The sequence below is a fragment of the Oreochromis niloticus genome, linkage group LG3 (genome assembly GCF_001858045.2).
Source record: "Oreochromis niloticus isolate F11D_XX linkage group LG3, O_niloticus_UMD_NMBU, whole genome shotgun sequence".
Classification (NCBI taxonomy): Eukaryota; Metazoa; Chordata; class Actinopteri; order Cichliformes; family Cichlidae; genus Oreochromis; species Oreochromis niloticus.
The window spans coordinates 37,748,707-37,774,207 of NC_031967.2; the positions used below are offsets into that span (position 1 = coordinate 37,748,707).

Consider the following 25,501-nt stretch of genomic DNA (forward strand, 5'->3'; position numbering starts at 1 on the left):
ACAGATACGTAGACGAGTATTGCCACAGACTGTAAGAATGACAGACATGCTGAACTTTATTTTGAACTCTGGGGAGAAAACATTTAAGTTATTTTGCAACTATGCCACAGTGATGCTTTGGTATTTAGTGCAGCCTCTCATTTGAAATAACTACAGAAGGAAGCAACAGAAGAAAATGTTCCAGTTTTTACCATCAACATGACAACCAGTTAATGGTAAATCAAGTTGCTCTTTGTCAAACATGTTTTGTAGCCGAGACTTTAAAAACGAGGAGAAAACAAGCGGAAGAGATGATGGAAGAGAGCAGATGGTTTTGTATTTTTCCAAGTGATTATGGATTGCATTTGGAAATGATTGGTGTCAGCTCTGAGAGAGAAGATGGAGATGTAATCACTCATTTCACACCCACCCACCTACCCACTCTCTCTCTCACACACACACATACACAAAACCAACTCCTCCACAGGCTTGAAAGCAGCCGACCACGCACCCCCACATCCACGCACTTTTACAGACACACTCCGGGGCCTTTTGATGATTAGCAATCAAACAGAAAAAAATGAAGCAGATAAGTTTTTCTTTATTAATTTAAATCTGGTTGTTTTTTTACTGTCTGGAGGAGAAAGTCTGGCTTCTTGCTGGGCAGTGACTCATTCAAGACTTTAAATGTGAAGTAAGTCGTTAGAGCTCTGCTTAGAATAGTTGATATGAGTCACTTATTAAAGACATATGAAGAAATAAAGTGTGACATATTTTGTTTGTCTGTGCAAAATGTGTGTAAGCACCGTTTAAATTTAGAGAAAATGCACTTTCATTAACAGCTGAAAAACGCTCACAAAACTAGTCGTTTCCTGTTGACGTCGGTTGTTTTGAACAGTCAAATGTTACTCGACTGACCCTCTCCATGCACCATTTCCTGAGTCAAGTCCCAAAGTCCCCTAACTGTCAGTCTGTAGTTGGCAAGTTTTGAAATAGATTCCCCCAAATCTTCCTCCAGTCATGTAAGTCCCTCTATACTGATGTTTTAAAGGTTACCCAGCCCATTTCTGTAACACCGTCAAACTCATGACAGCTGAAAAAAAAAATTAAAACTGAAGCAGCAGAGCCTGGAATCTTTGTTTATATAACTTCCAGTTCAGCTTCATCAGAGCCTGTTATCCACATTATGGACAATAGCAGTGCAGGCATGAGTGTTTTTGGACATCGCCTAAAAGAGTTGTTGAATCCGATGCAGTTGGACCGGACACTGACTGGTCTTTAACCTTAGCATCATAGGTGGCAGTTCTAACCAATCATGCATTTTGGACAAGATCAAAAAATGTTTAGTGTTTTATGCATGTTTGTTAGAATCATTCTACTCTTTGTTTTGGGACTGTCAAGACTTGGGAGAGCAATTTTATAAGAAAAAACAAAAAACAAACAAACATGGGGTTAATTTTAGGGTAAAGGTCAGTGGAATGAGACTCTTTGGAAGAGGTGGTCTTAGTACAGCTTCAAATGAACTCCAGAGTGGTTTAATCTATGGTTTGAATGCGATCTGACCTTGATCCGAACCAACTACTAGCAGTATGTTATAAGTTCAAGCTAAAAAAAAATTCTTAGTATTCTGGAGTGCGGCAAGGTGCTATAGATGTGCAAAGGTATGTACGAGCTGGCAACTAGCCGTGAAACGAATGTAAATTCTCCAACAGTCCAGAACACAGCAATTTCTCCATGTTTTTACTTTTTATGGTCCTAATAAGTAGACTTGACATTCTCACATGGTTTGAAGAGACGCATTTTATTTCACTTGGATTTTTCTCAGTGTGGAAAGAAACCAAATCTAAGGAAGAAGCTAAAAGTTTGAAAACTCATCAATTGATTTGGACCTTTGAACTGGAAGTGTGAAACAAGGAAACCTCACAGGGTTTCCCTGCCAGATCCCTGATATAAAGTGTGTCGACATGAGAGTATAATCTCTGAGGAATTCATAACAAGCAGGCGTTTGCCCTGTGGCCCCCCTCTTATATGCCCTGCCCAGTCAACACCCTTGGCTAAACCCAGCTGAGCACTTCTACTAGTGTCAACACACCTATCATTGTGTGGTACATGTGAGAAAGTCCAAGTGGAACTGAATTCATGTGTGAAAATGACTAATTTACCGTGACGCTTTCGCCTGAGACGCTGCTAGTTTTGCTGGGAGCAGCTACTGGAGGCTGCAGCAGTGGTGGAGGGGGCTCCACTGGTTGGGTGAGCCCGCGTCACAACACCACGCTGTCAAACTGATTTCAAAGCTGTCAGACACTTGAGAACATTAATCAGATCTCTCAGTTCCCTGTGGTGACGCGCAAGTCTTTCTTCACAGTCTAATTCATATATACATTGAGTTTTCACCTCTAGATTTTTCAGGAAATTCTTGGAAATGTGTTAAAAATAAAAACAAAAAAAACATGTACATATGTATTCATAGCCTTTTTGAGTATAATGATGCTGCAAGGTTAACACCTATTTTCATGTTCCATTAGGTTGATAGGGAAGAACTGCCCAAGGAACAAACAGGAAGCTAAAAAAAAAGCCTTTATGTAAATAAAGCAGTGGTGGGCAACTCCAGGCCTTGAGGGCAGGTATCCTGCAGGTTTTAGATGTGTCCTTGATCCAACACAGCTGATTCAACACGTCCTGAAGTTCTCCAGATTCAGGTGTGTTGACCCAGGGTAATATCTTAAACCTGCAGGACACCGGCCCTCGAGGCCTGGAGTTCCCCACCCGTGAAATAAAGCTAAGCTGAAGTGAAAACATCACCATTTACCAGGATAGATGTAAAGTTGCTCTTTGAAGAAGCCCCTCTTTATCGTGCTGAAATTGTGACCGTTAAACAGGACTTTTAACTTTCATTGACTGTGTCACAAAACCCATGTGCTTCAACTATTTTATCACATGAAAAACATGTCTTCAAAGTGTGATTTGAAGTGGCTGATGGCACACATTTGTCTCAACACACAAAAAAAGCAGAATAAACAAAAAAAGAGAGTTACTGTCCCCGTCTGTAAAGTCTTTAAGTCCAGTAGAGCAGAACAACAAAGGCTCTAAAAGCTGGATTTAAACTGTGTTCTTGCCCTCGGCAGAACTTAGTTTTGTAGGCAGACAGAAGACATCTGTCAGATCATGAAAATCCTTGTAAAGATGCAAACCCCTGTTGGATACCAGCCAGTGTAAGGGATGCTATGTGACTGAATTACAGAGAAACTTCCAACAGATCTGAGGTCAGAGCTGCAGAAAGGCCAGCCACAAACAGAGCGGCCTCACACCCAGATCATTTCAGCAGGTACAGAGTTTTTAAGCACAGAGGAATACTCTGAAAACTTACCCAGCACCCACGGCAGGATCATCCACTCCACGATGGTGGGTGGGGGTCCCTGCATGTGCAGGTTGGTACGGGCGATGTGCTGCGAGGCCAGCAGCAGTAGGAAGAGAAAGGTCAGGTAGGACGCCGTGTGACAGATGAACTTGATGAAGGGCTTCTTAATGAAACGTCCCAGAGCGCTCTTTGGAGCCAACAGGTAGATCTGAGGAGGATGGAGGGGGGGGGGGGGGGGGGGGGGGGGGATGGAAAAAGAAAGCATTTGAGTAAGAGCATAAAAGAAGAAAGAGAGACAAGATAAGAGAGAGACTGCTTTGTTATTAAATGATCTTTAATGACCAAAAAAAAAAAAAAAGCAGATGGAAGTGGCTTGAAGGCATAAAAACACAGGACTGGATGTCTGCAGAGACGTGACTCTCAAAGCAGAGCAACACAAACAAGAAATTAGACATTATGTAACGATTAATTTGTAAAAAACAAAGTACAAAAAACATCATCTCAGATGCTTGTTGATGCCTTAAAACTGGTTTTGTCCCCTCAATTTCAGCTCAAAAGGAAAAAAAAGATGTATGCAAGTCGATAAATGTCCATGCTCAGCCACCGTCACCTTGTGTTTCATCTGTCAGTGCTGTTATTGTTATCGCCGGCGTTATTGCCGTTATGATGCTTGTTTACTTGTTCTGCTCGTCTACTTGCTGCTGGCAACCTCGGCACACTGAGTCACGCCAGAGATGCTTTTTAACTCGAACTGAGTCGCACGTCGACAGACTCAGAAACAATAAGGCCGAAAGAGAGTGAGAGGGAGAGAGAGATGTGCTTAAATACACAATTAAAACATTAATACCTAACCCCACTGTGGCACCACTCTGATTATTGATATGTAAGCACTTTATGTTAATTATCTCACTTACATCAGCAAAAACATGGCGTGTAAATAACCTCAATTAAGACCAGATTACATGTCGGAGTCTTTGAAGACACCACAAAGGTCACAGTAATAAACGAGAGGAAAGAGGTGCAAATATTTTCCCCTCTTCTAATTATTCTTCCTTCGCAAGCTTCATAGAAAGACAGAAAAGTAAACTAACATTAAAAATTAGCTAACAGCATTCATCTAAAAAGGAGGAAACATTTGAAGAAAACCTGTAAGATGGCTCCAAATTTCAAGACCAATTATTAGGTTTAACAGAGTTATGTTGAAAATGTATCCCTGAAATGTGCTGCAAACAAATATTTACTTTTCTCTGGCTTTATCTTTAGTGGGGAATCGGGAAACAAGAGCCAGTATGTAAGTTGACTCTGTGCCCTTTAACTGTCATGTGACTCTTCATTTTAGAACCGCCCATCATTCCTGCCAGGCTGTGAAAGGAAGCAGCACATGGCAGTGAAGGCAAGCACCAAATTTCTTTACAAAACTGTCTTTGGCTCGTCAAAGTACAAAAATCTAATGCATTAATTCTCCTGAAGATATCAAGTTTGTTTTTCCCTCTTGAGTGACTTGTGGTTTTCTCCCTTTGCCTCAGATCTCTTCCTTGTTTGCATATCTATTGAGTTTCCTGCTGCACATTCTTGGATGTGTCAATAAATCATTTAAAGTATTCCTGGAGTTCAGAGCAGTAACCCTAAAGTAAAAACAAACAAACAAAAATTGTTCTCACAGTGTTAATATGACACCATGACAACCGCCTGTGTGAAGGTTGTCCAAGCTTGGACAAAGGCTAAATGTGCTGTTACCGGGCTGATCACTGGGATGCTCAGGATGTCATTTTGTTAGACATTTTTGTTTAGTTTATAATTGTTATCAACAGTTTGAGTTTCATCCATCCATCCATTTATTTTGCATCACTTATCTGAACCCAGGTCGGGACACCAGCCTAAACAGAGAAGCTCAGACCTCCCTCTCCATAACCAACTCCTCCAGTTCATTTGGGGGAACCCTGACGCGTTCCCGGGCCACCAAAGAGATACAATCTCTCCAGCGTATCCTGGTTCTATCTAGGGACCTCCCAGAACTTTTTCCCCGGAAGTGCCCAGGAGGCTTCCTAATCAGATGCCTGAACCACCTCAACTGGCTCCCTTAACGTGGAGGAGTAGCAGCCCTACTCTGAGTCCTACCAAATAAATAAACTCTTCCCCCCTCTGGGGGGCATCAAAATCTGGAGAAGCCTCATATCTGCTGCTGATCTTGTACTTGTCTTCCACCTTCGATTGCTGCATGGTTGACAAACCCTTGCTGTGGTCAGATAGACCCATGCAGCATGTTGGAGATTACCCTACAGGGTAAATCTTAGTCATCAGGTGTTCATCAATTAAAGGCTCGCCCAGACCTGTATCCAAGGTGGAACACCATGATCCACGACCCAAGAATAGAAATGAATGTGTAGTTTTGTACAGAATTTTGTCTTAACCGTCTTAATGATTTTTTTGTAATTTTTTAATTTTAAATGTTTCTCAATTTCTCTAAACTCAAAGGTTTCAAAAGATGAACAAAAGCAGATCTTTATCTGCATCCCAGCATTAATGACTCAGCAAGTTCACACATTGACTCATAAGTCTGAGTCGAGACTGCAGGTGAAGTTCATCTGTGTGTATTTAGCTGGCTCATATTACTGCAGTACCAACAGCATAAACAGAAATTTTTCTGAAACGAAATCCTTTAAAACATAAAATAACCAGATTAAATATATATGACACAGTCTGTATGTCTGTGACATCTGTTAACTTCAAGTTCCTCTTCAAAACCTTATTTCTTATTTTCCATCGTCCTTCAGTCAATAAACCGTAACTTTGGTCTAATTACTACCTGAAAACAGTCTGAAAAAGCAGCAGTTTGGTAGCATCAGCTCTCTGACTTTATTACCTTTATTTCGTCTTTTTCCCCGTGTCACTGATTTCCTTGTCTTCACATTTCAATTTTCTTCCTTCACTGTTAAGCTGTCTTTGTTCCTTCAGTCTATCCTTGATTTCTTGTCTTTCTCCTTTCTAGGGAAATGATCATTCTGTCAGTTCCTCTTCTCGTCTGTCTTTCCCCTCCTCCTGCCATTTATCTCTCACAAAACCTTCTTCATTTATTTTCTCTAATTCCCTCTTCCTCCTTTGAACTTTCCTGAATCTCAATATTTCCATTTTTCTAAATTCCTTTCCAATCTATATTTTCATCTTCTCTTCCTGCCTTGCTTCTTGAAATCTCGATTCCCCATCTATTGTCGTCTTTTTACCCACTTTCTTCAAATCTATATTCTCCATCCTCCTACGTCCTCCCATTGTTCCTTTTTCCTTACCAATGAGAAGACCGGGAACAAGAGTCCGATGATGAAGCAGGTGACCAGTTTAACCACCCAGTGTCGTCTCCTCCAACCCGGGAAGCCATCATACCACAGTGTGGCCAGCAGCTGCTGGCAGTTTGGCTGTGCCACAAACTGGAAAGAGGAAAACCGGGAGAGGAAATGCAGTTTAGTATATGCGAAAAAGCCCTGAAAAGCCCTTTTAAAAGTAGTTCATTAATCATACAAGGGGTTTAGGGGGGGCAAGACACCGCTTGTATAAAAACAGCTTTATGCAGAGTTCACATTACTACTTCCCAAGTCTCATCAGGCTACACTTTAAAAACTTTTGATCAGCCTGACTGCTTAATAAGTTCATGGAAACATTTGTCTCCGACTGCTCAGTGGTGTTTATTTGATCCTGATGCCATCACCAAATATGATCTCCTCTTTCTTCACTTTATTCATTTTTCTCAAATCAAGAAGGCTGCAGCCCTTTCATCTTTTCTCCTTCTCCTATCATTCCATCTATATGTAATTAAATCATTTTGTTATTCACAGTCACACATTCCCAACAGAGTAAAACATGAGTGGCTATTAGTGTGTCCTCTATTAGTAGTAGTCGGATATCAGAGTGAACTGTCATCTTGTTAAAGTCCATTTCCATCTCGACTGTGACATCGACTCCTCTGACTGATTTCCACTGGGGTTGGGATTTGATTTCCCCTAACCAATCACAAGAGAACAAGGTATCCACCTGAAGTTAATGTGATTAAACTCGACACTGCTGCACAGCAATGCAAACATACTGTTTTTCCCCCAGGGATTTAAAAGTAAAGAGCAAAGTACAGTAAAAAGAAAAATAGGTCTTCAAACGAGGCTGCTGGTAAACACGTAGCAGATAACATTTGCAGATAATTTTCCAGGGTTTTTAGAATCCTTATCTTGTTGTATCCACTGGTGTATCAGTGCATTAAGCCAGGCAGAGGAATTAATTAATAACAAACCTTTTAAGACGGAATACCAAACAGTTAAAGACACTCAAACAGACCAGACATGTCTTTGACAGCCAGAGAGCAGAAAAAAACCCCAACAACTGAGTCAGTCAGCTACACAACAACATTCATACAGACATGGCAGAAGCTCAAACTTCGGCATATAGACATAGCCAAGACGTCTTGTTGATGACTGAGAATCAGAATGAGGAAGAAAAGTCATTCTGAAAGCACAACATGTCAAACCTTGAGGCAAATGTACTACAGCAGGAGAGGACCACACCGGGCGACACAGCTAAAACAGGAAACGGAGGGTACAGTTCATCCAGGCTCAACAAAAACAGACAATCAGAGTTTGGAAAACGTTCCCTGGTCTGATGAGTCTCGATTTCTGCTGTGATATTCAGGTAGTAGGATCACAATTTTGTGTAAACAACATGATAGCATGGATCAATCCTGCCTTGTCTGAACACCATTATACCACCGGGGTGCTGCAGGTGGTGTCATGGTGTTGGGGATATTATCTTGGCACAACTGGATTTTTTGTAACTAGCACCCCCTACCCCAGTTGTTGCTGCCCATGTCCATCCCTTTACTACCACAGTGTACGCATCCACTGATGGTTTCTTGCAGCAGGATAACACACCATGTCACAAAGCTCAAATAATCTCAAACTGGTTTCTTGAACATGACAAAGAGCCTTGTTGCCTTTAATAGAAGCCTTCTTCAAAAAAGTCCTGTTACATTCAAAAATAAAAGCCCCAGCTACTTTTTAAGGAATAAAAAACACACAAAGAAACTAGTCCTAATGGCTGTTTACCAGCAGGAATCCCAGCAAGGATTGTTCTTTCCCGTCTACCTACTGTGCATCACAAGATCAGCACCATGGACAGCTCTTTCCACGCTCTATACTACACGATGCTGCAATGTTTGAAGCAAAGCTGGTAAAAATTCAGACAGTCTCATAAAGAGAGCCTATGTTTAGTTATGGACAGTACAGACAGAATATGCCAGGATCAATTATCTCCAAGCCCACACTTACGGAAAAAAACACAAGCAAGTGTAGAAATCTGCAGTTATCACCAAATGTTCAGCCGTCAAAAGTAGCAGAGGCTAATTTTTGACTGACAGCTTCAGGTGTCATCCTGACTTTTATGTTTTGAGCAGTTTTCCTCTTTAATCTATTAGCTAAATGTTTGGTTCATAACAGTTTCCCGTCCTTGTGTGAAGGTGGATGTGCCAAATTGAGCTGGATGTTTATTTAGCTCATTTATCTAAAAGGATGTTTGTTTAAAGGAGAAACACATTATTAACATTCTCTTATACACACACAAAGACACACAGACACGACTCGGGGTGATTGATAACCTTCAGTCTCTGAAGCCTTTTCAGAGTATGAGAGTAATTTACAGTCCTGGGATTTCTACCAAGATTAAAACTAATCACCAAAAAGCAGAAATGAGAAGGGAGGAAGTAAATAAATTGAAAGGTACTGAATGAAGAAAGGAAGAAAATGAAAGATGGGCCTGGCAAGAGCAAGGAAGCAGAGGAAGGGAGCAGAAAAGAAAAAGGAGGACACAATGGGAAAAAGAAAATAAGAGGAAAAAAGTCAGAGACTGGAAGAAAAGAGGAATGGTTCTTGGTGACTCAGAGGGCACCTGAAGGTCTGATGGGGGACAAACAGCCTTTGGTGTAATGCCAACAGTATTAGCGGTTCAACTGTAATGAGATGTAAATGGAAACAACAGAGGAGCTACAAACCTGTCAGCGCTGAAAGTAACCTTTGGTTTGTCATAAAACCTCACAGAGGAAGATAAAGCCTCCCCGTATGATGCTCGCTGTGGAGCATTTGTAAGTGTAAAGATTACACATGGGTCCTTTGTCAGGACTCATGTCACTTAACCATTTTCAATGGAAACAAAAAGGTTCACATTGTGTGCAGGGTTAGTGTGTGTCGACAAGCAGCAGGAATTCTTACATTTTTTATTACACTGTTGAATTATTGTTTAAATCTGCAGTATAAATAATACATATTAATGCTATGTAGTATAACAGTATGCAAAGTTCTGACTAACTGTATGGACTTCCAGCATATTGACTGTTGCTGTGATTTGGACCTATATAGATAAAGCTTTAAATGTGATGTATAACACAAATAAAAATAGGAAGATTTTCTGATTTTTCCTCTTTCCACCAACTTAGCATTTTTGTTTTCTTCCACCCCTCAATTTCTTTCACCTCTTCGTTAAATCAGTTGTCTTTGGTACATCCCATTCTCAGTGTTATTTCTTCTTTGTTCTACATCACTGATCTTCTTTTCATTGTCATCCTCTGTGTTCTCTTTTTCATTATATGACCCCCATTCCTCTTTTCTTCTCCCCTTCTATACATTGTGTCTCTTCTCAACTGATTCTCCACCTCCTCCGAGTTTGGTCTCCACTTCCGTCCTTCTCACTTTGTATTTGCTCGCTTGTCTTTCTTTTCTGCTCAGTCGCATTTCTTCTCCTCAACCCTTCTTCCTTTCTTCCATCTATCTTCCTATCCTCCTTCAGCTCCAGCATGGTATCCTGTTTCCATGGCAGCAGTATGCTAATGAGGTAGTTGATCTTTTGGCTTCACTAAACTACAGCAGTCTGCTCCTTTCTCTCCTTTCCTGTTTTGGTCTCGATTTTTGCTGAGCCCCAGTTGATAAATATGCTTGTCATGGTTTACTGTTGACACAAAAACACTTGCTGATGTAACAGCACCATTTGAGATGGCCTCTAGACCAATCAGAAAGTCAGAGCAGATCAGGAAGGAGAAACCTAAGAAGCAAACAGATCTCAGACATAACTCTGTTTTTGGGATATATAGAACAACGTGAGACATCACTGAAGTAACTTATAAACTCACAATGAATCAGAATAAATTACATAACACTCTGGAAAAACTGGGGTGGTGGGTGGTATACTTCATCATCAGCGGTCAGTCAGCCAGTAGCAGGAAGATGATAGAAATACATTGTCTGGATCCAGGCAGTGAATGGTAAATGAGTGTGTGGTGGGCGATGACTCGGGTCAGCTGAACTGGGGACACAAATTACATGATTTTCCTGTCTGAACCTACATTAGGTTAAGAGATCCACATTTTATTTGCATCAACACTGAGACATGGATGAGTGACAAATCCCAGACAATCAAACTCCCACTGAAGTGGAACAAATGAGAGAAGTGGCAATTCAAGCCCCGATGATCAGTTTAGCAATATTCCCCACAGATATTATCTTTTGATATATTCTTCTTTTTATCTTTAGAAAAAAAAAAAAGGTGGCTAGGTTGATTTAAAAAATGCAGCATATGTAGCAGTAGCATCATTCATCATTTTCAATATATCTTTAACACGTCGTCATGATTGGAATTTTTCTACTTCCTAACGATCTCTTTTGGCTTCAGCTGTAGTTCTAGTTCCAGCTCTAGTAACAGGACATACATACCTGTCTCCCTAAAAATATTATTATTATTAATTACAAGAAAATGAAGAAGAAAATGGTTAAAATAGATGGTTACCTAAGATTGGTTTTAATTTGGCCAAATTGCACTAGCAGAAGGGCGTTAATAAAGTAATAATTAAATGGTCATGTTATATAACTTATAACATGTGGTGGTACCACTAAAAAGCTTAGCTATCATGTGCTCTGGAATATATTGTTAGCTTAGTAACTTGTCAGACGCAGCAGCTGAGACTTCCACACTGGTTAATACATCTGGTTCTGTATTAATATGAGGCCTCCAGCTTGATACATTTGCTCGAAATACTGACAAGAAAGGAAGCAGGCACCATCAGTTTCTTTAGTAATTTAGTATTGCCCCCAAAACCAGACTGTTAATATGGCCCAAATGTAACTGCCAGCTCTGGGACCCATTTCTTTATTCCACTGTACAAGTTAATAAATTTAATTGATCCAGGATCCAAAATAAAATATCACATATAACAAAATATGAGCAATGAACACAAACAGCTGATATATTCACCCAACTGCCCAACCCTACAGTATACATTTAAAATAAGCTCTTTTTTAATGGCAACAGCAACCACACATGGATACTTATCAGTACAAGGCAGCAAAGCCTGATATTCCTTTTGTCTCACACTCTTCGTCTTTCATGCTAGCACTGGAAAAGTGTCATTGCGCCACCATGACGAATTTCCAGTCCAACTTAAATTGATTACCACGGTCTCTCTCCGGCAGCGCTTTGCCTCCTTCTCCCAGCAGGCTGGGTCAGTGGTGTGAAAACTGCAGAGGATAAAGTCTTAAACTTAATCTCAGTGTGCCTGCAGCACAGAAACCACACTCTTTCATGCTAATCCAATAGCAGCTTTACATAACACACAGTACTTTTACTGGTCGGGGCAAGAAAGAGTTGTCTGAAAATGACTTTAAGGGATGTGAACAAGGGGGGTTTCTTGTAGAGAAAATTTAGCAACCAATCCAGGGGAAAAAACCCCAAAGCAAATCTAGCCAATGTAAAATTTCTAATTTAAAAAAGCCACATCTTCCGTGTTTTGAGAAATATACAGATGTTTCCATGGTGAAATGTGGGGGGAAAAATTGAGAAGTGGGAAATTTTGGGACTTAGGATATGGTAAAATCTAATGGGCAACAGGGGGCAGCATTTCTCGATGTAAAAATAAGTCTAATTGTACGCCATGCCAAGCCGCTACCAATATGAGTGTGCAGCTGGGTGTCTGTAAAAATGTCAAATCTAAATGTGAAAAAACAACCACAACGTTCCGACTGTCTTCCTGACTTACGGTGCTCACTACAGGCCAGATCTTTCTGGAAGATCATCATAAAATCAAGTTACATGGCTCAAAACATTTAAGAGAACTAAGAAGACCGTTGATCTCAGTATAACACAAAGTCAGTTAAACATCAGGTATATTAGTCTGTCTACTTAGAAACCATAAATCATTGTGAATCCAGTTCAGCTGCTTTTGTGCAAATGAAAGTGGAAACAAGTGGCAACACTAAAACAAGTCCCACAAATGGGATGATTTCTGGAGGTGGTGGCCATGGACCATGGCTCTCCCCTTATCCGTCCTGGATAATTTTTATTACATCTTAAATCTGATCAGTTTAGTCTTTGTGTCTATTGTGAAGAACAGAAGGTACTCCTGAGAATTCACAGGAGTGGAATGGACAACCTGACAAGACAATTTCTCAGGTCACAAAATAAGATATTAAAAATATATATTTTATGTGCTTCCTGTGGGCCCAGATCAGCAGCATTAAATAAGCAGTTTTATTTCAGAGGGGCAGAAACCAAAGCTTCCAGGAAACTTTACTTAAGCACAAGAACAACGTGCAAACTCCAAACAGAAGGAGCCTCGTGCTGAGAGACAACAGCAGCACTCTCAGTACTGAATCACTGAGCTGCTTAACTAAACTATAAGAGTGTATTTAAAAAAGTTACACTGAAGTCTTATTTTACTTATTAATATCATAAAATATCACTTTAAACCTCAAAGTTACTGTTGCAAAACAAAATTCTTCAAAGGCACTTTAATCTGTAAACTGAATGACTGTTTTAGACCGTTTTCTTATATCATTTCTTGTATAATGACCACACAATATCTTCTAATCTCTCAAAGCATCAACACAATGTAACAACAAGATTCAAATTTTCCCCCCAAAAAGAAGTAAAGTCAGCGTTGATCAGGTCTCGGCCTTTTTGTCACTGGAAAATGTGTATTTTATGCCAGGTTTATGTCAGGCCAGCTTGTTTATAAGATTTCACTGCCTCTATTCTTTCATAAAACATTTAAAGACATGAACAGAGATTAAAAACAAAAAAACAACTCACGCCCACGCGGCAACACATGCACCCACAACCGCACACAATAACAACAGCAAGAAAAATATACCATGAAATCTGCACTGCTGGCAGCCCACTGAGTTTCAAATGACATTTGCAAAGTGAATGGAGAAAAATGGAGGAATGAATCACAGAGACCAGCATTAATAGTGAATTACAGCTGAAGGGAAGCGCAGTGGCCAGTTAAGACTCATGTTAGATAAGCATTCCTTATGAAACGTCTTCATTCCTGTTAGTTGTGATGATAAGGACACAGACTATGAAAGGAAAAAAAAAAGCGAGAAGTATTTTCATCACTAATAAATGCACCGAGTCATCCAGCAGATACTCCAGGGAGCTGGCACAGACAAGGAAATTAGCAGAGTGTGAAACCAGGCTCTCCAAAAAGGACCCAAACTCCTTTTTATTAAACTCCTCGCAGAGAGAGAGGCTCGGTCGAGTTGTGATGACTCATGTTAACCTGCTGAAAGGAGCAGCAGCCTGGAGTGCTGCGAGATGAATAGGCTTTTACATTACTTGCATTTCCGCTTGTTCAGGAAGCCTCTGCAGGTTACGTGATGGGCACGGCAACCGTTATACAAGAATTCAAACTTGACTTCTGTGTCCTACTTTAGCCCACAGAGGCAAGATCTGGCAAATGTGCCGAAGCATTATCCAGAAACGCTCTGAATCTTTTAGTCATGTACATTACTTGTCCTCACGTTCCTTTAAAGCCACTTTGATGGCTGGCAGCGTGTTCTTCAACTTTGTTCATCTATTTTGTTCTTTCCCTAAGCGGGTCTGTGTTCATTGATTGGTTAATTTGTTGGCACACCTGCGCTGATGCAAACAGGATTCTGTTTGCAAGAGATCAGCACCTCTTATGTGACCTGAGGAAAGGAACACGATGTTCCTAACAAAGAAGTGGTTCTCAAACTTTTTCCAGACATGGACGACTTGTGACTTCAGCCTCAGCCAAAAAGACCCAGAGACCGATTGGAGATCCACTATAGGCCCATCAGTTACTAGGGAAAATTGTGTATTTCCAAATTGGTTGGTGTGTGATTAGGCACAAACTGGCTACCAAAGCTTTACATTAAACGTAATTCCACAAGCACTGTGTTAACTGGTCACGCTCCAAAGACTCCTATGTCTCAGCCAATGCAAAAGAAGCTGAGCTAACCAGTTAATTGTTATTACACCCTCAACATGTTTGGGTTGCTGCTTTTACACACGCTACCATCCAGCTAATACAATTTCAGTTGTCAGTTTAGTCAGACAGGTCTACAGACTAGTCGGCGAAGCCACGGTAACCACTTGTTGCTAAGGAAGAATGTGTTTTCATAACCCGTTGATGAGCGGTTCCCGGAAATTGCTGGGAGTTGCTAAGTGAAATTAGTCACAAAGAAGTATGTATGGAATATACCAACTTGTCTGCAAACACTCACCAACTACTTGCCAAGTGGCAGTAAAACTGAAAAGTGTGTTTTCAGACAAGTCTTTGTCTTCCATCCGAACCGCAGGCAGCCAATCTTTTTTTTTTCTTTTCTAATATAAACCATAGCAATCTTAAGATGGTTTTTCAGTGCAGCACTGCACTGAAAAAACCATCTTTGCAACTAATTTCTCTTAGCAACTTCCAGCAACCAGTTGCCAAAGGACCAGGGTTGCACATTTAGTTTGAATGTGCAACCCGTAGATCAGTGTGAGACTAGACCTAAGACTAAATATAAAAAAATAAAGACTAAATATAAACCAGACACAAAGTAAAAAACAAACAAACAGCTGAACTAAATGATGACAGTGGGAAAAGACCCATAAATAAGTAATCTGTGGAAAAATTATATATATGTAGATAGGGAACACAAACAAACAGAGGACTCACAGTGAGATACAGTGAGAGATAACTATTAAAGGGACAGAAGAAAAACTGAAAACATGCATTGTTTACTTTTGATGTCATTATTTTTTGTTGTTTCTTTAGTTCCGTTACTTATTGCCGGAGTCCCACTTGTGCTGATGCTGAGAAACAAGAACTCCTGGCTACTTGAATCACAGCTAAGTTATATAACCAGACAAAGCAAAGTAGGCCTCCTTAAAAATTTAGCCTGCATTAAGGAAACGCAATCTATGACTGGCTGCTCGTGTTTTTTACTGCAGGTTGCTGATGCTTGTGGAGATGTTTGATAATAAACACAACTTGAAGAACATTTATAAATGATTCAGCAGTCATCTTCCTCTCAGTAACATACCTAGAAAAGTAATTTCCACTGAGAATCCTCTGCTCACTGCAGCTCAGACTCTTTCATACTGAATAAAGCAACGTCGTATTTATGACCATTGAAGGGAAGAATCACACAGTCATTAATGAAACAAGTTGTCTCCTCTCATCTTTCCACAATTGTTTTTTTTAGCATTTCTAACCCATAGTTGATAAAAGAATGCAAATATGGGCTGATTATACCCAATTTATAGTGTTTAAGATCATTTAATCATTATTAAGCAATAAAGATAATACAAACACTCAAACTGCAGATATTGCAGACATTATGCAGATTTCTGAGCTGTTAAAAACACCCATAAATAAATAAATCCATAACGTTAATAGTCGCTAAACAAAAACTGTTCTCCTACACTGTAGTATCATGCAAGAAAACCATCTTTGCTCAAATAACACTGTTTTCTTGGTGCTGGTGACATCATTGCCCACCTGCATGTAGCCAGGCTGCCATACACAAGCTATCAAATCTTTACATCAAACTTTGTCCTCCAAGCACTGCGACTACAGGGAAATGTAGTCAGTGGTCCAAAGAGTCCTGCTGTGTCGTCAATATCAAAGTGTGATAAAGATTTTCAGCCAGTGCAAAAGACGCTGAGCTAACCAGTTCATTCTTAACACTCCCCCCCACATGCTTGGGTCACCGCACTTCCTCCTGCTCCTGACACTAAATGGCAATCTGCTACACAAGCTACTTTCCAGCTAATACAATTTCTGGGCATTTTGCCTCAACCGCTAAACCACTAAGAAATATGCTAACCGCTGCTACACAGCACCAGTTAATTCAATTTCTCTACAGACTGATGTAATCTAAACAAAGCAATACACTAACTCAAAGCCATGCTAACACTAATTCATTCTGGCTGTCCACATGCTTGTGATCCATATGCAAATACCCTAAAGCCCTCGTCTGCGTCTGTGTGCTCCGTGAAGCTGATTCACGCATTCATATTTGATCTGACTTATGCTAGGCCTTTCTTCTGTTAATCCTCTCTGACTTCTTTTCTTATTTTGTCTTTTAGAAAAAAAATCTCTCTGTGTCACACTTTCTTCCTTTCTATCGATCTCTCCGGCTCTCCTTTCTCTCCACCCACTCAAACTGCCCTCCTTTCTTACATTGCTTTCAAATTATTCTGCTCAGTTCAGCAATGGAGCATCGTGCCGTCATTTTTGGATCACAGAAACTCTGCACAGTAAGCTGCTTTCTCAAAATCTTCAAAAAAATGTATTACTTAATAACCACTAAAATTAAAATGTTTTTGTTTTATTTATTATATTCTTTAGATTTATCTGTAACAAATCTATCTATAATTAACTTTAATATCAAAAAGGTTGTAGGCAAACAGCATGGGAAAAGTTTAGGGTCAGATTGCACTTCAGTCAAATGTTAAACAAGCTCAGATTCATTCACCTCTCAGCTTCAACTTTTTTTTATATAGCACATCTAAAACAACAATAGTTAACCAGGGTGCTTTACAGCTTCAGGTAGCAATAAACCAATCACAAGGGAAAATGAAGATAAAAGAAAAAACTAGAATAAGATAATATAAACAGGGATGCTCCAAGATGTCTCAACACAAACTAAAAGCAAGAGAAAACTGTTTGAGTTTTGAGAAGGACTTGAAGGTCTCTAAATGACCGAACACATCTGATGTTCTGATGTAGGCGGTTCCGACCGAGCCTACAGCCAAAAAGGTCCCATCCACTTTATTTCTTTAGCCCGGGAACATTGAGTCATCTGATTAGAAGACCTTAGTGGGGTCTCATAGCTGGGGTGTGGATAATTAAAAGCTCAGATAAATAAGGAGGGGCGAGCCCATTCAAAGCCTTAAAAACAAGCCATACAATCTTAAAATTCATTCTAAAAAGGAACAGGAAGCCAGCGAAGAGGATAAAACTGGAGTAACGTGCTCTCACTTTTGTCCTGGCAAGGAGCAGAGCAGTCGCATTTTGTACATAAACAACCCTGTAACAAAATTCATATGGTTACTGTAGTTTGACGTTAGCCAACCGTCCGAGTTGATAAAAACTTGTTTGAGGACACAGCTAATCAGTTGATCGAATTTAAAACCACTTTCAAAAATGAAACCCAAATTCTTTGTAAAATGTCAAAATCAAGTCTGAAGTTTCAAAGTTTCAAATAAAATTTCTTGTACAGTAAGTGTTTTGGCCTCACAGGACACTTCTTGTATTCAGGTATGCCAAATATGTTCACATCTGTTAGATTAGACAGAATTTTCAACCAACTCTGCCCTCAACCGGTGACTTGTTAAGGCTATACAAACTAACATGTGGGGGAAACGGGTTGTTTTAAGGATAATTCACATTATGAGGGACAGATTTCATTCTTATACATTTAACCTAACCTGGGCTGCTTTTATGGCTCGGTTAACAAGTGCCAAATGCTTTGTGGGCCAAAACTAGGTCAAAAGTCTCAAGTCGGACGAGATGATCAAAGAGTTTAGATCAGAAATTGGTCAAATAAAACAAGTTGTTTTGTTTGTTTGAATCGATGGTAATGAGAAATGGGACCTGAGCAGTCTGGAGCAGTGCTGGCTAAAAAGTTTTCAAACCCAATGGCAGAGCATCAGGTGAGGAGGGGTCAAAGGAAGAATGCTTGTCCTGTTTTTGTTCTTCCAACTTTCATCAGGTGTCATCCCGAGGCATGTGAGGGGGAACAGTCACAGGAAATGATCCGAGCTGTGGTGTGTGCCAGCATTCACAGTCAACACAATCTTCGCTCACCACCTGGACCACTCACCAGATGTGCCTCTCTGCAGCTTTGCTAACTTCCCAAAATTAAAGTCAAGTTAAAGGATTATCATTTTATGACACTGAAAGAAACCCAGGGCTTGTTGCGGAGGCACAAGTGGATAGAGAAATAATGGGTCTACTGAGAGACTGAACACAAGAAAAAGTAGCTGCAGTTAAAAGTTTAGAAACTCATAAGAAGCTTATTGGGAAAATTAGATTGGCCAAATGTAAAAAAAAAAAAAAAAGATGATGCTTTAGATTTTTGTGAACCTGTCCTCTAAACTTTCTGATCACATCTTGTAGATTAGGACCAGATTTGGTTAAAACTTGACTAGTAATTTGATATCTGGCCTATAAAAGCTGAAGCTACGGCTGAGCTGAGTTGAGGCAGCCTGACTCAACACCATCAATCAAGGCCAAAAGCGAACAATAGAAAGTTTCCACTTTGTGGTCAACAATGTATTGGCATTCATGGAAGAGGTCGTCTTTGGTTTGTTTCCAAATCGCTCTCATTCCCAAATTGGGTTTATAGGGATCTGTACCAAAGCTGAACACAATGCTATGTTGTATCATTTGAGTAAAAGATTCAATCCAAACCTTAAAAAAAGAAACACAAATTGGAAAAAAAAAAGTCATAAAAATCATGTGTTAGTTATCTTTGCTGCTGATGCTACACTGCATTTTTGCCCACAAAGCCCTACTGAGGTGTCCTGCTGTGTTCTGTCGAGGTTCTGGCTGATCGGATTAGACACAGTTGTGCAGAGTTGTATGAAAAGGTTTTATGTGTGTGTGACAATAGTCTCGTATTCGTGGAAAGGCCATAAACACAAATGATTTTGTATAAGGCAGGATGCCCCAGTTACAAAACACTGCAGATGTTGTGTGCTTGTGTGTCTGCACGTTTGTAATTGAGGACATGTGTTGATAGATTAATTAAAGCAATAATTAATTTGGATGTGGTGAATAAAAGATGAATGAAGGTCAGCATATTATTCAGCTCCTGCAGTGGATTATTGAACCTCACACACAGATGAAAATGAATACAGTCACTCACATGCACACACACACACACACACACTCCATTTATTATTGAGACTGCAGTTAATGTATAATTTAACAAGAGAACAGGTATCACAGGCTCAAAGAGAGAAAAAAGGATTTAAATGATTCAAATGCACACAAACAAAAATACGCATGAACACACACACACAGCAAGTGGACTCTCTCACACACACACATTCATGTTTTATAAGCTTTACTGTGGGTTAAATGGGGTTAAATGGTCATGATTGAAGGCTCTTTCATAAAACCTTCCTTTAATCAACAGGTCGACACTGGAGAGCAAAAACAAGGAGAAACAAGAAGAAAACAGTAGAAGGGAGAATGCCAAAAATGGCAGCGTGTAATTTTTAAAAAAGGACAGAAAAAGGAAACTGGGAAAAGTGTAGCAAAGCACAAACCCTGCCACCCTCTCCTTCAGTGCTTCCATCATTTATAATAAAAGGTATTGCCAGCCCTTAAGGTTAAAATGACCATCTTCAGTGGAACATTTGTATATACCAGTACCAAGAACCACCAGAACCAGTAAAGACTTGATCTGTATGGCCACTGTTGTGGATTTGTGTCTCAATAAACAGGTGATCAGACTCTATCCGTGAACGTGATGCAGCAGTTTTTTCCATTAGTCTTCATATCTAACATTCACACTGTGATGGACCATCGGAGAACTACTGAGGGTTCTGCATCTTGCTCAAAGACACTCCGGCACACACACCAGAGCAGCCAGGGATTGAACCACCAAACCTCTGATTAGTAGAGGGCCTACTCTACATCCTGAGCTACAGCCACCCTACGTACTACCAGAATGCGCTCAACTTGGGAATACCGTCATTCCTGAGATCCAGTATCCAACTTCTGATTTCCAATATCCAATTTCTGGAACGCAACATGGCTGAGATATATCTTGGAACTCCATCCAGTCATCTAATTATTATTCCTTCTGGCTTAAAATTTAAGGCTTTAGGTGATGACAAAGTGGCTTACATCTTTCATATACAGTCTCTCCTTCAAACACAGTCGGGTTTTGAAATTTAACAAAACTCACGGTTCTGGGTCATGTTGAGTTTCCTATTTTTTGTTATGATATTGGGTTAGGTTCTGATTATTTAAGTATCCCGTGTTTTGGTTTCTGTTTGTATTGTGAGCCCCTCTGTTCTGTGCTTACCCCGGTCCCACATCGCTGTGTTCCCTCTGTTGTCTTGTCCACAATGTCATAGGTGCCTGCTCATGAGTCTGTGTCTGTAAAGTTATGTACTTCCTGCTTTACTTTGGTAGTCTTCGGTCTGTGTGCGTAATGTTCTGTTTGCTCTCCCCCGTCTCGGCTGTGTAATCAGTGTCAGCTGTGTCTCCCAGCTGTTTCCTCTTAGTCCTGTTCACCTCTTGTATTTAGTGTCTGCATCTTCCCCTGCTCGTGGTCATGTCGTCCATCATACTATGCTGTGTGTTCTGCCTGTTTGTGCTTTGTTTACATTTCCAGTTTAGTTAGTTTTCTGCTCTTTTGCCGTCCAGCAATAAAAGCTGAGTTTTGAGTTACTTTTGCCTCCTGGAGTCTGCATATTGGGTCCTACTTTCCTGCATGCCGGACACAGTCCATGACAAAAACAAAGTAAGATGAGGAAAAGAAGTAACAAGTAACACCCCCCCCCCCCCCCCCCCCCCCCCAAAAAAAAAGTGCTGACAGGCAAAATTTACAGATTCCCATCTTACATACTTCTGTCACTTCCCTCCCTCATTCCTTGCCTGCTGCTTCTCAAAATAACTCCTTCCATTCCCACTTTCGTAATTACTTTTGGTCTCCCTCATCATCCTGCCTTGATTGCTGTCATTTATCAAAATGTCACACAATCTTTACCCCATTTGTCTTTTTTTCCCTCTGCTCTCTCCTTTTCCTCCTTCTGTTTTCCCCCAACTCACCTCTTTCTGACTTTAAAACAATGACTTTTTCTTTCTTCATTTCTTTTCTTCCAAACTTCAAGCCCCAAAAGAAAAACAAGAAAGAGAAGATAAATTTATGTTTTGACCGCCCTGCTGTAATGTGACTCACTCGCTCTTCTGCTGACTATTTCTGTGCCGGTTCCCTCTGTTCCACCTCGCTCCAGTTTTGTTTTGTCTCTCGCTTTTCACGTCTTCCCTCCACCTTCCATGTCAGCTCATAACCACCGCTCTGTCTATCACAGCATCCCTCCTTCATCATCACCCTCTGCTCTCTCTCCTACAGGCTCTCCACTTCCTGTTGCGACCCATCAAAACAAACCGTGTAAACACTGAATGTCACAAAGTCATTTAGCTGTATTTCTGTCAGCTCAGCTGTTGTGAAGTAAAAGCACTTCCAGAACGTCTAAAACAATAAACACACAGAGAAATGTGAATGTAGATCAGCTTCTTCATATTTACTTTAGGTTTGGCAACTGCTGTTCACATCTGACACTTTATAAATTAAAAAAATATATCCATTTTACTCTATATCTAAACTTCAGAGTTCTTAGCATCTTGAATAAAAGTTAAAAAAGGTTTTAAATTTTTCAATCCCATACTTGTAATAAAACTATTGTTTATTATTTATGTGTAAAACTAATTTTAGATATGAAACAGTGTGGCTTTCATTCAACATCTACTCATCAAACAGCAAGGGATCTCCAATAAAGAAGTCTGAGCATTCCTCCCTACACTATACTGCATACACTACCTTAAGTTGTTCAGTTAAGGTCACTCTTTCAAGGACGCCAATGTTCACATTTTGCTCAGAGAAGACAGATTGTTTGAAAGAGGAGTGAAAGAAGCCATCTATGTCCACTGTGAACAGCCATCTTTGAATGGTTTATGACACCAAAAGTCTGCCATCTATAATCCAGTTTTGAGATCCCTTCCCAGGCGCCTTAATGCCATCTCACATCCTGGGCCATCTGACCTCAGGAAATCCCATGATAGGGTGGGGTTAGGCTTTACAATGAGCTCAACGGACCCTTGGCTGATTGTGACCCACACACGTCTTCACACCTTGGCTCGTGTGATTAGGTAGAGGATCTTTAGCGGGTCCTTTGTCCCTCTTGGGGGGAAACTCCCACTGGGTTTAAATCTGGGACTCTCCACCATTTGACCCTAGAACTGAAGAAGCTTCTCAGATGAGAGGTGAAACATCTTCGAGGAAACTTAAAGAAATCCAGACGCTTTTCTTTCGAAGCTTCTTAGACTCTGATTACCTGGAGACCTGAGAACCTTCACAGACTATGAACGCAATCATTACAACAAACCTAATCAGAGACTTAAATCACCCTCACCGAGCTGAACATGGACATTTTAAAGAAGCTAACAAAGGCAAAGTGGCTAATGCTAAAGCAGCCTCGGTAAGAGCAAAGATTTAAAATGAGTCAAATGCCATCTAAAAATATGGAAATTACTTGTAGTAGTAATTAATATAAACACAAGTTATTTGTCAATATTAATGTATTTGTGTTATTGATAATCGTTTACATGCAGCCCCCATTTAATAATTTATTTTCTGACAAAATGAAACAAAAAGGTTTTGAGAAGCCCTTAGCTAAGCAGAAAGCTAGCTAAAGAGCCCTCTTGTCCATCATCCCGAGCACATTCCTGTCCTCATTTATACAACGAGAGAAAACGCTTCATCCACCTCCTCAGCCTCCCTCTGTATTCATAGCCCTAACAAATACTAACAATATCACACCGATAAGTCCTGTGTAATTTACCGTCTCTTTCTCTTTATGGAAAATGTTTGCGTTCCCAGTAGTGTGACGTCAAACCATAAAGTAGGATTGCTGCTTGAATGACACACAGAAGGGGCATGTGTTTTTCATCAACAGATTTGTTTTATTTTCTAGGGTTTTAATGCATGGTTGGAATGACAGATCAATAGATCCTCGGCTACATCTTTGTTTGTTTTTTCTTTATTTTGAGATCCAGGGATGCCAGATCTAACAATCCCTAGTCCAGAGGCTTCAACACACAACAGATATGCATTTGAAAGGATTTCCAAATCACTTTCAACTAAAACATGGACAATACCTGGAACAAAATTGTTGCCATACATTGTTTTTGTTACTTTTTTCTGTCTCATTTTATGAAGGAGGACATTGAGAGATCTGATGTGACAGAGAAGGATGCTAGAGGCAGGGTGAGATGGAGGCAGGCGATGCAATGCGATGACCTCTAAAGAGGAAAGTCAAAAGAAGTATTAGTGGCTGATGGGTAAGTCAATTCAAAATAAATTTGAAGACTTTTGTTCTTGTGAAATTCTTTTTGGCTGTGCTATTGCTGCATACAGTTGCTGCTGCTTCTGCAAGCCACTCTGCAACCCATCTCCATTTCATGCCATTCCATACTTACTCCATGTGATCCCTGTTATGTCTGATGTCTATTCTGTTCTGTGAGGCATCAGGGTGGCGTTCTGCCCTGTGTTCAGTAATTGTTTTGAACACTGACCTATGAATCATTCAAGCATGAAAAAAGAGGCCTAAACTCCAGGGATGAAGCAGTGTTGTGTCTAAACATAACAGACAACAGACTTTAAATGGTGTGATACAGCCTGTCACAAAAACACACCATTTGTTCAAACTGGTTTAGCTGAACCCATTAAAAAAAAGACAAAGAGAACAAAATCTGACAGGAATAAAAATTATATTTTTGCACCATCAACGCAATTCCCAAAAAGCCAGAAATGTGGCATATCAGAGCACGGTGTGGATAAACTAGAGGAGAAAAGAAGTGGCAGACCTAAAAACTGTCTACAGCAGATGAAAAATATCTCAATGTTTTGTGCTGCACATAACTGACGTTAGCAATGAAACCATTTTAAATTGTATCTTTAGGCACTTTGTTACCAGCAGCCTGGCACACAAACAGACAATCTGTTACTTCTCTTTTGTTGAATCTACAGTAAATGGTAAAGATAACACTGTTTGACAGGCATGAAATTGTATTTTTGTACCAGCAAGGTGATGTATGTTTACACGTTTCAATAATTTGCTGCACCTATTACCCACTTAGTAAAGAAAATATATTAAAATCAGGGGTAACTCATGACTTTTGCACAGTACATTAGTACTAATACTAATACTTAGTTTTATGAGGTGCAAATAATCTCAAAAAGCTAAAAGAAATTAAAACTGAAACAACAGGTCTCAGGGGTCTTGACACGGTTTAACTTTGCAGGAATTTACTCAAACTTTCAGTTATTCAAATATTAATTCACTGGGTAGGTATTCTTTTTTTGGTGGAAATGTCAACTTGACTTCCTTAGTTCGAATCACTGTTGAGAACTGTGTGTGCCGTCAACTCAAGCTTCAAACTATTTACTAATGACTCCCACCAAAATGATTACCCCTCCACAAAAACAGCATTCAACAACGAACCGTCAGTCTGATGATAACGACTATAATTTCTGAAAGACTCATTTCCATCTCCATTTACTTTACTGCCCAGTTACTTATGCTCGAACACAATGCTTAAAGCTACTGCAGCGTTGCAGATGTTTTCATTGGCTGCATCTTGTTTTGTACTTCTCTACACTACTGATAGCTCCATCACCATCCCTCTCTCCTCCCGTTCTCTCTCTCTCATTTCTCCGCAGCAGCAAAAGAAGAAAGTGAATAATTTGGGCTGTTTTGGAAAGCCTCCGAGCTTTCCCTCTCTCCCTCACTGTGTCAGCAGTGTTGGATGGATTAAAGCACACACGCACACACAGAAAGATGCCAAGAACCACGGTGAAGAAAAACTGATGTAAGGTGCATCATTCACAGCAGCCACTTCACTACTTCCTCTGGCTCCATCCCATCTTCCCATCAACTCCATCAATTCTTTTCTTCTCTTTGGTTTTTATTCTTCCTGTAATTAATCTTTCCTCTCCAGGTTATGCCTTTCTGCCAATCCTCTGCCCTTGTAACTGCAAACTATACAAGCAATTATCAAAGCTCTGTAACATATAAATGAACAAATAAGTGAAGTTCATCTGATGAATGAAC

The 25,501-nt window shown here is 40.1% G+C and overlaps 1 protein-coding gene across 1 annotated transcript in view; it reads right to left on the reverse strand.

The window, feature by feature from the left end:
* Nucleotides 1-25,501, reverse strand: part of trpc5a (transient receptor potential cation channel, subfamily C, member 5a) — a 194,224-nt gene that overhangs the window by 51,401 nt on the left and 117,322 nt on the right. The window contains 2 exon segments of the mRNA XM_003455011.5: nt 3,347-3,545; nt 6,622-6,759. Of these exon segments, the coding sequence (XP_003455059.3) occupies nt 3,347-3,545; nt 6,622-6,759 (337 nt within the window).